Source organism: Hypanus sabinus, chromosome 9 (genome assembly GCF_030144855.1).
Source record: "Hypanus sabinus isolate sHypSab1 chromosome 9, sHypSab1.hap1, whole genome shotgun sequence".
NCBI lineage: Eukaryota > Metazoa > Chordata > Chondrichthyes > Myliobatiformes > Dasyatidae > Hypanus > Hypanus sabinus.
Window position 1 is genome coordinate 97285897 of NC_082714.1, and position 14943 is coordinate 97300839.

General features: G+C 41.9%; 1 protein-coding gene across 1 annotated transcript in view; it reads right to left on the minus strand.

The window, feature by feature from the left end:
* LOC132400102 (putative PIP5K1A and PSMD4-like protein) overlaps positions 1 to 14943 on the minus strand; it is a 155967-nt gene that overhangs the window by 89020 nt on the left and 52004 nt on the right. Inside the window, exons 5-10 of the mRNA XM_059981177.1 lie at positions 14734 to 14851; positions 13266 to 13418; positions 11449 to 11748; positions 1853 to 2076; positions 950 to 1033; positions 164 to 212 (exon numbers count right to left, since the gene is read on the minus strand). Of these exons, the coding sequence (XP_059837160.1) occupies positions 164 to 212; positions 950 to 1033; positions 1853 to 2076; positions 11449 to 11748; positions 13266 to 13418; positions 14734 to 14851 (928 nt within the window). The remainder of the gene's footprint in view (positions 1 to 163; positions 213 to 949; positions 1034 to 1852; positions 2077 to 11448; positions 11749 to 13265; positions 13419 to 14733; positions 14852 to 14943) is intronic.

Below are 14943 nucleotides of genomic sequence, written 5' to 3' on the forward strand. Positions count from 1 at the left end.
TGGCAGCTGGCTGAGTGATGACTCGTGACTCGTCACTCAAGGACACAAGCCACTCTTTGTCGCACCCCCTGAAATTCCATCTCGCACCCCTGGGGGTGCGGGCACCCCAGGTTGGGAACCCATGCCCTAAGCTATGTGGACACAAGCTGTCCTTGTTACTTACTCCATCGTGCACAAGGGCCTTCCAAGAATGTTCCAACCTCTTTATAAACCTAAAACAGAAGTGAAAGAATGTTAAACAGGCATTAAAATTACACCCACATACTGGCATTTCTACATGTCACTTAGGCTATCTACTGCATGGAACATCAAATTAAACTTGGCAACAAATGTTACAGGCAGCTAACTGTAGGGAAGGCTGAAGGGATGGAATCTCAGAGCTCAGGGCCCAGTCTGTAAAGGGAACTGCTGTAAAGGGAAATGCCAGAATTGAAAGATGTACAAGAATGGAGTTTGGAGATCTGAGACGGGTGTAGCAGCAGGGAAGGAGCATACAAAGATGTGAAGGTGTTAGGGTTAGGCGACAGAAAGAAAAGGTAAGTTACCCAAGCACGTAACATGTCTAAGAAGTGGTCAATATTATGCAGAGTAGGAACTTTTCTGAAAATAATTCACTGGAGAGAAAATCTTATCAAAATCTGCCACTGAGTGAATTAAACAATAATTGGATAGGAAATCAGAAGCAGTGGCAAAAGGGGAAGTTTTGAGGAAACTTTTTTTTTAAAAAGGGAGAAAGGTAACAAGGTTTATGGAGGGAATTCCAGAACGCAGGATTAGAATGATGCAACCAACAAAATTGGAGAGCCATGGGAGGCCACAGAGAGAAGTATGGCAAGGTCATATGGAAATTCGAACACAAGGGTAAGAATTTGAAATGGATGCAGAGCCAATTCAGGATGCATGCAGATTCAAGTAAGCAGAAACATGGTACGAATTAGCAGTGTTTTACCTGTAGGACTGCAAAATGTCTATAATGCCAATGTACAGCATGAGGCGTTCCCCCTTGGAGTTCCGAGCTGGAATACCTCCCATCCTAAAAGTGAGCACATAAAACTGTATTTATTTATTTATTAAAACAGCCCTCTCCTGACATCTTGCTGTTTCCTGGGCACCAGACACAGGGAAAACACTGGATCAAATACATAGCTTTTCAAGCATTACTAAAACCTTGTATGAGAGCGAGACTAGGAGTGAGAAACAGAACATTTTCACAATACCTCAATGTACTTAGTAAAGCACTTTCACTGTTACACTGGGATCATTTAATTGCGACCTTAACACCAGCTAATGGACAAATATTGTGCAGAACACAAAAAACACTTCCCCAGAAGTTAAATGTTGTTGAATTCAAACTGAAAGAAAAAGGACTTCTTTTCCAGAAGTCAGCATGCCAGCCTGGATTTCTGTACACATCCATAATAGACTCACTTGTTACTTGTTCAGAGGGGATGGGTGTCATTAACATGACTAGCATTTACTTCCCATCCAAAACTACCCTCTTAAGAGAATAGTTACCTCCATTTCAGAGGGTAGTTAAAAGTCACACTGGCTTTGGACAAGCAATGGCCATGTTGGATTTCACTTCAATCTATTTCACTGTCATTATGACTGTTCACTACTTTCAAATTTACTGTGTCACAGTGACCTTATTTAATCCAATTCCTGAGTTGATATGATGGGTTTTACAACCCAATAATCCAGCCCATCTGAATCAGTCCCATAACTACGGGGCTACCAATACATTAACCCACAAGCCTGTCATTTAAGAGTACTTGCTGTATTTTTGAGGTGAAGCCAACAAAATATTGTCCAATGCCAATACATACAGGTTACACGGTCAAACCAGACTTACTGTTCATCAGTTTCACTGGTTGCTCCAAGGCGTGATTCACCTTGGATGGCCTCCACCGCTGTTGAGTAAAGGGAGCGCTGGCCCATTGGTCTTCGTGCATCTGATGGTCCAATGCCATCTATGCTAGGTTGCTGACCCTCAGTCTCCCGCTCCCGGCTGGCTAGATCCATATTATGAATTCCTACCAGCAAACTGTAGTCCATGATTTTAAAACTCTGTAATACCTATGCAGTAAACATGAAGAGGATCAATTTTCTGCTCAGATACCAGCTGCATTTTAAGGTAACATGCAGAATAAAAATGTAAAAACAAAAATGTAGGCAATATTTGTGGAGTAAATATGTGGAATCAGATATCTCCCTGTAACTATGTTGTTTTCTCTAGATGCTCCTGTTCCCTCACACAATACAAATTGTGAATGGGTGATAGTATCTGGAGAATAGAATGGATGTGGAAAAAGGTTACAGGAAAGTAAGTAGGGGGAATGCAATTGCTTTGACCTTACTTCGTATTTGTACAAAGATTCCAAGGCAGGGGAGTTGATGCAGGGACTCATCCAGAAACTTACTGAATGACTAGAGCACAGAAAAAAAACTGATTTACTGAAAATGCAAGACTAGAGCCACTTTACAACAATATTGGACAGATGCACAGCACATCAGTGATTAAATGCATTTTGTGCAGCACCTGAGATGAAGGGTGGAGAGATTCTCAGAGCCAAACTTATTAATTGACCCACAGACAACATAGCTGTCAACAGCCATTCAGTTGCAAAGCCTGCGACACAGGAACTGAAGGGATTCAGTCTCTGAAGCTGTGTACACAGAAACAGCAAATTAGAAGAGGAAGTGGCCACGTGAAATTAAGCCTGCCCATTCAGTAAGATTGTTGCTGATCCAAGTTTTAACATCAACTTCACTTTTCTGTCCACTCCAGCATCACTCAATTCCTCGGGAGCTCAAGCATTAACAACAAACTTAATTGCTCAGCAATTCATTGTGCACACACACCTGGGAAAGAATTCAAAGGATACATAACCTCAAGAAGAAATTTCACCTCTGGTTCAGTCTGAAGTGGGAATCCCTAGTCTGGATTCTCAAAATTGAAACACATTCTCAGTATCTATCCACCTACACGAGGGCAATCTATCTACCGATGTCTTTGGATCGTGGAGGGAATATGGAGCATCTGGAGGAAACCCACACCATTTCAGAAGATGCAAAATATACACAGCAGAGCCAGAGAGCACTACAATACAGAAACAGACCCTTCAGCCCATCTAGTCTATGTCAAACTAATTCTGCATGGTACCACTGACCCGTACCTGAACCACAGCCCTCCATTCCTGCACATCCATGTACTTATTCAAGCTTCTCTTAAATGTGCAATTGAACCTGCATCACCACTTCTGCCAGCAGCTCATCACATATACACCACCTTGAGTCAAGTTGTTCCCCCTCAGGTTCCTCTTAAATAGTTCAACTTTCACCCTTAACCTATGACCTCTAGTTCTAGTCTCGCCCAACCTCAGTGGAAAAAGCCTGATTACATTTTTCCGATCTTAACTTGCCCCATCACTGGAATGTTCCTATAACCCATGGACTAACATTCAAGGACTCTTCATCTCATGTGCTCAATACTTATTGCACATTTATTACTATTTTTCTTTTTCTATTTGCACAGTTTGTTGTCCACTGGTTGAATGCTGAAGTTGCAGTGGTCTTTTAGTGATTTTATTATGGTTATTATTGAGTATGCCTGCAAGAAAATGAATCTCAGGGCTGTATATGGTGACATTGATATCAAATTTATTTTGAACTTTAATCAATCTTTCCCTATAACTCAGGTTCCTGGCAACATCCTTGTAAAATTTCTCTGTTCTTTCATCTTGTATCTTTCCCGTACATAGATGATCAGAACTGCATGCAATACTCCAAAATTTGGTTTCACCAATGTCTGATACAACTTCAACATAATATCCCAACTCCTGTACTCAATACTCTAATTTACGGAGTCAAGTGAATCCAGGATGCCCTTATCCTCCTATGCTCCAGGGAAGACAGTTCCAGTTTATGTCTCCTAACTGAAGCAGTTCAGTGCTGGCAACATCCTTGGGAGTGAATCCTTTTTGCACTATCTGTCCTGTAGCTAGGTGACCAGAATGACACTCCAAGCCTGAGCTCACCAATGTCTTGCATAGTTGTAATATGACATCCAGTCTCTTGTACTAAATGTTGTGTACCTGTGTCACCATTTTAAGGGAATTATATGTGTACCCAGGGTATATTATTCTATAGTATCCCTCAGGATCCTGCCATTTACTGTGTGTACCCAGCCATGGCTTAATCTGGGACAGTACAGCACAGGAACAGGGCCTTCAGCCAATGGTGTCTGTGCCAGATTAGACCAAATCTTTACTGCCTGTATATGACCCATATCACTCCAATCCCTGCATATTCAGGTCTATCTAAAAGCTTCCCAAATGCCACTATTGTGCTTCCACTAGGAACCTGCCATTCTGTGTAAACAAAACTTGCTCATATTTGTCCTTTAAACTACCCTCGCCAAGCATGTCCTGAATACTGATTGTAATCCTCTTCCCTGGGATAAAGATTCTGATCATCCACTACATCTGCCTCCTTTAGTTTTCAGATCTCTGCTTTTGATACTCGAGAAAACAACCCTAGATTGTTCAACCTCTCTCTCTTTATACCTCATACCTTCTAATCCAGGTAGCATCCCAGTAAATAACTTATGCACCCTTTCCAAAGACTCCTATAATGGAGCAAACACAACTGCAAGCAATACTCAAGACAGTCGGCACACTCTCTTCCATAATCTGAATATGATCCATGACTTCAATATTTTAGCCTCAGTTTTATATATTTGCTTTGCTGTCGCTTAAGTAAATACAGATGCAAAAAATTAATTTAAGACTTCCCCGTCTTTCTTGGCTCTGTGCATAGATGACAATGTTGATTTCCAAGACTAATTTTGTCCCTTACTATCTTTTTCCACTTAACATATTCACAGAAGCAGTTGGGTTCTCTTTTACTTGTCGGCCAGAGCAACCTCATGTCCTCTTTTAGCTCTCCTTTTAATTATTCTCTTGCATGTCGTATATTCTACAAGTGTCTCTTTTGATTCTAACTACCTATACTTGCTTGTGATGAGACTTGGGCGAGGATGGTAAGGACCCAAGGGCCAGAGTATCAGACTAGAATTGAGGCACAAATTCAACACTGAGACAAGAAACGGGGTTCTTGACTAGATGCTAAATGAGAAGCCAAACGAGACAAATCCAAATCACAATTGCAAACTGACCAAAGTTGAGCTGGCAATTGAGCAGCAAACCCGAGTTCAGGTGCTCTTTAAACATCCAAATACTGGTGCCACAACATGGCCGCCAATTTGTGGAGCAGGCCAGAACCTTTAAAGGGGCCGTGTCAGCCAGGCACACTGAAGAATTGGATTGTTTAAACCCCAGAAGGTGGAGTGGTTGGGTGCATAGTGCAAGAGGATCCCTTCCCCTATGGCCAACTCCTGATGGATCTGGCTTGGGGTGATATTGAAGGTAGTCTTGGATCAGAGCTAGGTCCAGGATGCCCTTTTCTGGAACCCAGCGCTGTTCCTCCAGTCCAAACCACTCCCCCCGCAGTCAATGAAGAACTGCTGAACACTGAACAGTTCATGAATCCAATAGTTTCCTTTTGGTTAAAACCTGTTCCCCATCGAGGGGTGGCAGTGGGTCGAAAAGACTAGTACTCACAGGTTTCAACTTGGATACAAGGAAAGTGGGATTGATTACACGTATGCGTATACACAGATTTACTTTAATTCATTTCTCGACATATGCAGATGATATCAAAATGTGATTCTGATTGAACCGGTTGAAGAGAAGAGACCACCTGACCTGCCTTTTGGTCTCCTGAATACAAGCCACGTTTCTGTAGCCCGTCCACACAATAAAAAAGTTCTTGGCTTCCTCAAGCCAATGATTCCTTCAAGGCCAACTTGACCATGAGGAGCTCTCCATTTCCAACATCATAGTTTACATAGATGCCTGGAGGAGAAAACATGTGGTTGCAGCTTATTGTCCGAGGGTGTCTGTTGAGACAATACTGTACCCACTCCGATGGCTGAGTCGTCCACCTCCATGAAGAAGCTGGGAGCTGTTGTGAATCACTTTTTTTTCCTTAGTTCTGCAAAAGCAGCCTATGCGTTGGTAGTCCAAACAAAAGGGCCCATGGATCATCTTAGTACCATCAGCAGAGCCACCACTGAGCTGAAGTTTATGAAATTTTTGTAAATGCCGGCAAATACCAGTAATCGTTGGGATTTGTTTCATACTGGATGGCTGTGGCCAATCTCTACTTGCATTTCAATAGGGTCCACCTTGAGAACGTCATTAGAGATGATAAAACTCAAAAATTAAACTGTGGTCATATGAAATTCAGATTTTTCAATATTCACCAAGTCAATGATCTAGAAGCCTGTTTAAGATATCTCTGACGTGAGCGATGTGCTCCACCACAGACTTGGAGAAAATTAGGATGTCGTCTAAGCAGACAAAGGCATACTTATGGACAGCATCCTGGAGTATGTCGCTTATGAAGACCTGGAAAACTACTGGCACGATAGCAAGGCCAAAAGGCTTAACCAGGTACTCAGTGCCCTGTTGGTACATTGAATGCAAACTTCAATTTTTCACTCTTCTTTATGCAAACCTGACTCTACACACTCCACAAGTCTAGCTTCAAAAACACTATTGTCCCCTGGAAGGCAGCAGAAGGGGGTAACAATTCTTGGCCATTATGTGTTTCAGCTCTCTATATTCAATGCAGGGCCTCAGCTTCTTTCCCTCTTCTGTATGATGAAGCCTTTGGCAGCTGGTAAAGTGTAGGAATGAATGAATCCCATAGTAAGTGGCTCTTCTATGTACTCCTCCATAGTACGTCTCTCTGGGCCACAGAACACATACAACTGACCTCCATGGAGGACAAGTACCAGGCAATAGGTCTATTGCATTTGCGGGTCAGTGCGGTGGAAAAGTCGGGGCTTTTCCTTGCTGAAGACCTCTTCCAAATCCTTGTAGGAAGAAGATACTTTGACTAGCTTGGGTGTTGCAACTACCCCGGAACACCCCTCTGAGGGTGACTCCGGAGGCTCGTTAGTTAGCAGGGGCAATTCAGCAGACCCCAGAGGTTCACTAGAATCCTTTATCAAAACAGAGTCCAAATCTTCATTTGTAACCTCAGACAACAGCAACGAGGCACTACGAATTGTCTTTGTCCTCCTGAGACTAGGTTCCATGTTTAGGAGCCTTTCCATTAATATGGGACATAGCGACTGGCTCACTTATGCTTTGCTGCTGGGGCTCCAGAATTGTTGGGCACTTCCCTGGCAGCTGATGGACTGTCCACAAGTCCAGGAAATTACCAGCTGACCTAGAGTCCACAAAGGCATTCACTCTTCGTCAGTTCTTTCCCCAAGACATGTCTTCAGCATTACACCACAATCTGTAGGGATGGGAGTAATGGCTGCTACAGTCACCAGTCCTCCTAACACTGGCCAGTCTTAGTTACCCAACAGCTGCAGCTTTGGACATTAGGCACATAGTAGCAGTAGCAACCTCGGCTCCGATGCCAGGACTTCTCATTGGCGGTGTACTGTCTTGACAGGATCCTGTGCAGGAGATGGGATGGTCATTGTCCGAGGTTGGGAAGTGGAACTATGATGTGATGAGGTTGGGTTTAGGCTAGCCTTCTTCAACCTCTTGATACTCCCACTTTTGCTCCGCCAAGCAATTGAGGCAGATGGACTGATCAATCAGCGCCTAAGTTCTCTACCAGCTCTCCTAAAGTAAGGGCATCTTTTAATTCGCCTCAAAGTCTGTGGCAGTACAGAGTGGCCAAGGCCTCCTCATTTTAGTCGCACTCCTCAGCGAAAGTCCAAATCTGAATTGCATAGTCAGCTGCTGACTTGACACACCTAACATCTTGTCAGAGCTAACAGATCCTCAGATCCCCGTCTTCCCAAACATTTTACCTTTCACCCTTGACTTAGTAACTCACAGTCCAGACTCACCCAAACTCAGTGGAAAAAGCCTGCTTCCATTTACTTTATCTACACTCTTCTTAATTTTGTATAGATCTATCAAATCTCCCCTTCATCTGCTATAGTCCAGGGAAGAAAGCCCTAATTTATTTATCCTTTCCCTATAACTCAGGTCCTCAAGTCCTGGAAACAAGCTGGTAATTTTTCTCTGCACTCTTTCAATCTTACTTACATCTTTCCTGGGGGTAGGTTGGCTGCTGGTGACTAGTGGTGTTCCACAGGGATCTGTGTTGGGACTGTTTTTTACGTTATACATCAATAACTTGGATGATGGAATTGATGGCTTTGTTGTAAAATTTGCAGAGGATCTGAAGTTAGGTGGAAGGGCAGGTAGTTGAGAAGAGGTAGAGAGGCTACAGAAGGACTTGGATTAGGAGAATGGGCAAAGAAGTGACAGACGGAATAGAGAATCGGGAAGTGTATAGTCATGCACATTGCTAGAAAAGTGAAACGTTTGATTATTTTCTAAATGGAGAAAAATAATCAAAACTCTGAGGCACAAAGGGACTTTAGCAGGATTCCCTAAAGGTTAATTTGTAGGTAGAGCTGGTTGTGAGGAAGGCAAATACAATGTTAACATTCATTTCAAGATGACTAGAATATAAAAGCAAAGATGTAATGTTGAAGCTTTAAAAAGCACTTAGGCCTCACTTGGAGTACTGTGAGCAGTATTGGGACACTTATCTTAAAAATGTTTGTGCTGTCACCAGAGAGGGTTCAGAGGAGGCATTTGAAAATGATTCCAGGATTGAACGTCTGTCATATGAAAAGCAGTTAATGGCTCCGGGCCTGTAATCACTGGAACTCAGAAGAACAAGGGGATGACCTAATTGAAACCTATAGAATGTTGAAAGGCCTCGACAGAGAGCATGTGGATAGGATATTTCTGATGGTGGGAGAGTCTAGGACAAAAGGACACAGCCTCAGAATGGAGGGGCGTCCTTTTAATGGGGGGGGGGGGGGAATCATCCATCTTTAACCAGACAGTGGTGAATCTGTGAAATTTGTTGCCGCAGGCAGCTGTAGAGGCCAAGTCTATGTATATTTAAGGCAGATTCTTGATTGGCATGAAGGCAGGAAAATGGGGCCACGGGGGAAAATAGAACAGATGTGATAAAATGAGGAAGCAGAGTCAATGGGCCAGATGGCTTAATTCTGCTCCTATATCTTATAATCTTAATATAAATGCAGAAGCCCCTAGGATTCTCCTTCACCTTGTCTGCTTTAACAACCTCATTACTCCTTTTAGCCCTCCTGATTTCCTTCTCAAATGTTCTCTGGCATTTCTTCTACTCAAATACTTACTTTTTTCATGCCTGCCTATACTGGTATGTATCTCCTTTTTCTTAACCAGGGTCTCAATATCTCTTGAAAACTAAAGTTCCCTAAACCTGGTTTTTATTCTGACAGAAACAAACTCTGCTCTAAAATTTCACTTTTGAGAGCCTACCACACTTACCAAGTACACTTTTGCCAGAGAACAACCAACCCCCATCCACACGTGCCAGTTCCTTCCATCAATTTAGAATCTCAACCCAAGGAGAAGGAGACCTATCCTTTTCCATTATTACCTTGAAACTATGTATTATGATCACTAGATACAAAGTGATCCCCTACACAAACTTCACATCCCCCTTCACACACACTGTCACCTGCTCTATCTCATTCCCTGATAAAAAGATAAAGTTTTGTACTTGCTCTAGTTGGCACCTCTATGCACTGATTAAGGAAACTTTCCCAACACAGTTGACAAACACTTTCCTATCCAGCCCTTTTACAGCATGGGAGTCCCAGTCAATGTGAAAGTTAAAAATTACCTACTATCACACATTCTTATGTTTCTTGCAACAGACTGTGATCCCTCTACAAATCTGCCCTTCTAAATCCTGTGGAATGTTGGCTGGTTTATAATATAATCCTATTAATGTGGCACACCTTTCTTATTCCTCAGTTCCATCCATAAAGCCTTACTAAACAAGCTCTTCAGTCTGTCTGACTGAGCACTGTTGTGACTTTTTCCCCTGACTAATAACGTCACTTCTCCCCTTATAATCCCTCCTGCTCTATCACATCTAAAACAAGGGAACCATGGAACATTGAGCTGCCAGTCCTGCCCTTCCTGCAACCAAGTCTCACTAATAGTTACAATGTCATAAGTCCACGTGCTGATGCATACCCTAAACATGTTTTTTGCAATACTCTTTGCATTGAAATATACACAGCGCAGACCATTAATCCCAACATCCTTGACCTTTCAATCGCTGACTTTGTATGCAGGCATAACAGTATCTATCTCCACAGCCATTCCAGTATCTGTTTTGCTGCTCTAGTTACACCCCCCCCCCCCCCACCCCACAGTATAGTACCAGCAAACCTTCCTGCTAGGATATTAGTCCCCCCCTCCCCACCCCTCAGTTCATGTGCAAACCATTCATTTTGTACAGGTCACAACTTACTAGGGCTTAGATATTTGTTGATAACCAAGGTTCTAGTTTAGTCTTGCCTTTTATTCTGCCAGGAACATACAATACTGAACTCTCAATATTTCGCTTTTGAAGGCCTCCCACTTACCAAACATTGCTTGGCAGTAAAGAGTCTATCCCAATCAATACCTCAAATGGTATATCTGAAGCCATCAAAATTGGCTTTTCTCCAATTTAGAATCTCAACCTGAGGACCAGATCTGTCCTTTTCCTTAATCATCTTAAAAGTGATGGACTTGTGACCACAAGATCCAAAGTGCCCCCTTCACACTCTTCTGTCACCCGCCCCGTCTCATTTCCTAATAGATTCAGTATTGCACTCTCTGGTTGAGACCTCTACATTAATGAAATTTTCTCAGACAGATTTGACAAACTATTCATCCAGTGTTGTTTTTTTTTTAAAAGTATGGGAGCCCCAGTCAATATGGAAAGTTAAAATTACCTATCACAACCTTATGTTTCTTGCAACAGTCTGCGATCTCCCTGCAATTTTTTTCTCTAAATTCTGGTCTGCAAAATAGTCACTCCTCAGTTTCACCCAACCTCAATGCTATCCCTTCACTGATGTTATGTCTTAACCCCAAAGATCGTTAAGAAACAGCTCTGAAGTATCTTCAGAGGTTATGTAGTTAATGAAGGGTAATTACCATATTCAAGAAATAATGGTAGATAATAAATGCCAACCTATCACAAGAGATTAAAACTAAAAGAAGCTTGTTTTAGTAGGTCTATGATATAATTCTCTAAGAGCCAAATAAATTCTGTGAACAATTTGACTTGACTGGTGCAAGTAAAGATTCGAGGATCTCAATTACTGCATTACCAGTCTTCTAAACCCCAACTTCTGATTGATCCTGTGACCAACAAAGATGCAGGGCATTAACATAGTCAGCACCCCTCACTTATCTTAAAATTTATCACAGGAGAGGAGAACACATTTAAATGTATGAACCAAGTATACTGCCATTTCAATAAAAGATCAGAAAAGATACTAACCAAACAGTCTCTCTGAATTGTTTTACATAAGGCACTATGCATATCAGCATCGAGGAAAAGACCATCGGGAACATCATGCAGGAAATCCAGATCTTTGAATGTAGGCCGTGACTTCTCACGTTCTTTCTGAGAGGCTCTGCGCTTGTACGTTGAACCTTTCAAGTCATACTTCAGGTGCATTTTCATTACCCGAGGCAGAAGGTTGTTCATCACTACCAGTCGAATATTGTTGCCCCCAGATTGGATGCAATAGAGCCCAAAGAACTTGGGCAGCAAAGTCCGTGGGTTCTGGTTTAAGTTCTGAGGGCAAGACAGAGAACAAGAGGCAATTACCAACGAAGCAAACTAACATGCTTTAAAACAACTTTCACGCACCCATTAGGCACATTTAAAAAGGTCAGAATAAGAGGTGTGTCAAAGGGGTTTAAGGGAAGAGGATGGTTTTAAAAAAAAACTGCTCCCTCTGGCGAGTTGGTCAGTCACCTAGATTTAAGACCATTTCTTCATGACCTTAACATCTAGAAAATGTCCCTTGAAAATGTGGCAGAAACCAATTCTACAAGTTTTAACAATGTCAGAGCATTCACAGCAGACAATAAAGCAGTAGTGGGTGGGTGGGTAAGAATGACTAAATGTGTGAAGATCTATTGTGGCAACAATGGAACAAATGGCATCCTTACTGTCTTGTTTCAAAACATTAAAAAGTGCAGATTTCAAAGTTCCCAGGTAACTGGATCCAAAAAAAATGCAATAACAGGAAAAGTGTTGGAAAAGAATACCAGATAGCAATGGAGATGTTTCGTGGGAGAGGGAGGATTTATGGGTGGTGGAAAATGTGGGGAAAGTGTCAAGAGGTACACAAGTTATCAGATTTGGATATCAGTTTGAGGTTACTTGATTTCTGACCAAAAGAAATAAGGGATGGGTAAGATAGTGAAAGGTAATGAAAACAATCATTAAATAAACCTTTGCTACACAAAGCAACGAAACTGATGAAATACAGTAGACCACAGGATAGGCCTTTTGAGCCACCATGTCTGCGCCAACTACAAATGGAAACTTAAAACTAATCTCAGTTGCCTGCACTTGTCCTGAATCTCTCTGCTCCCGATCTGTCTAAATACCTTTATCATTCACCATTCTATCTGATTCAACAACCTCCCTGATAAAAAGTTTAAGCGTAGTTTTTAGGAGGAAATGATGAGGCAAGAGAGGTTATAAGATGGATTTGGTAAGTAGCATTAAAGGTAATTCAAGAGTTTTTTCAGTTGTGTTCACAGTGAAAGTGTAAATAGACCTCTGGGCTGTTTCTATCTGGTACTACAGGTTATGGACAAGATTTATAATGCACATTCAACTCACTGCTTACTAAGGAGAAGATGCTAGGGCATTAGGTTGAAGGGTCTCGAAGTCAAATGTCTACCGACCTAGCAGATTAGAAGAAACAAGAAACAAAGCCATTCCCCTTCTACCAGCTTTTACACACAATACCAGTAGAAAACAGAGTGGGCTTCAATGCTTATGCTTCCCACAGTCAAACAACATACAAATAAAACGGCACAAGGTAACACCATTATGAGAGGAAACCTCCCAGACCTGGGTGAAAGCTTAAAATATTAATGAACCCAGAATTGCTTGGACTTGTTGGTTCCCTTGCTAAATAGTTTGGGACTATGGGACTATGAAAATATAACAGGTTGGTGCTTTGATGATCAAATGCAAAGAGATGCTAATGAAAACCAAATACAAAGGAAAATCCTGTTTGGAAAAGTACTAGTGACTGAGAGAAAAAAATTGATGAATGAAATAAGACTCACCATGTAATATCCAGGGAGCAGCTTCTGCAAGAACTCTGCCTCCTTGTGCTGAACCGTTTTAATAATAAACTCATCGTCAGCAGACACATAGAAAACAGAACCGCTAGCACCTGGGTTACTGAGCTCAAACAGTGGTTCGTTACACAACGAATACTGCAGAGCAGAGAGAGGGAGAGAAAATGGGGGTGGGGGTGGGCAAAGGGAGAGAATTTAAACACATACAGTAATGTAAATTTCTGAATCCATATGTATTGGAAGATTACCAGTGTCACAGACCTATCATCACTGGGCCTAATTGCTGGAATTCCTTTCCCAACAGAATCATGATTAAACCTTCGCCTGAAGGCTGCCTTTTAATATTTCTTTCCAAAGGCCAAGTGACCTTGCCAATGATACCATTATCATGAGAAATAATTTAAAGCTGTGAAAAGAAAATCTAGTCAATTTACCACTGAGGCTCACTGCAAAGCATATTAAACAGGTCATTAATCATGTACATAAGAGGTAAACAGCAGAAGGCTGATCAGCTCCTTGGAGTCCAGTCTCACTACTCAATGAGCTCACAGACAATCCAGCCTTAAACCCCAGCACTTACTTTTCCGCCCTTCACATATTTCATGAATCACTTCCAGTTTAAGTGTCTGCATTGCACATATTCAATGATGACAATACCTCTCTATTTGGAATACAGAATTCCAAAAATTCCCAACTTCATGCCAAGTCGCTTGTTTGAAGCAGGTAACCCTTCATTCCAAAGCAATGCCCCTTAGTTTTATATAATCCTACTAAAGAGGAAAATTCTCAGCACTGACCCATTTCAACATCCCTCAATCAGATTTCAGTAAATTCATCTCACTTATCAATACTCCACTAAGGAAAGTAGGCACAACCTTTTCAGCTTTTTTTCATTTGACAATCCCCTTCATCGCAGGAAATCAACTTAATCAACCTCTCTGCACTGCCTCCAATGCAAGAATATCCACTAAACAGTGGGGCACTGTAGTTTGGAGTTCAACCCCAGCGTCCTCTGCAAGGAGTTTGTGAAAATTGTGGATTTCCCTGTCCCAGCTAGTAGGTTAATCAGTCATTGCAAATTGTCCCGATTAGGTTAGGGTTAAGCCGGGGGTGGCTAGATGGTGCAGCTCATTGGTTGGAAGGGACCAATTTGCATTTTATTCCTAAATAAATAAATAAATTCTCTCGGGCCCTCAAAACCCAAGAAACTTTGATGGATTACGATCAGTGAATGCACCATCTCTGAAGCCAATTTCTTCTAAATCTGAGCACAAGGCCTAGGTAGACCTCTTTTCAACTAATTTTAAACTATCTATCGATGTCACATTACATTCCTTCTTGCATCGTATTTTGCCTCAGTAAACTATTGCGGTGTTAAGAGTTTCTTCTTCCTATCACCAGAGATATTTCAATCATCCAGCCAGTCAAAGTTCAGAACAACCAACAGACTTACCAAATAGTCATCTGGTCGAATACCAAAGAGCTCCCGAAAATACCGGAATGCCACAGGAGCGTAGGTTTTAAATCGGAAATCCGAGTAGTGATGGGCTGGTGTCAAGTTACTCCCTTCACTAAGAATCAAACAAACAAGATTTTATATGAACAGCTGAACACAAAAGAGACAAGGGATTGTGAGAATATGAAGAGAGAAGTAAGCATTCTG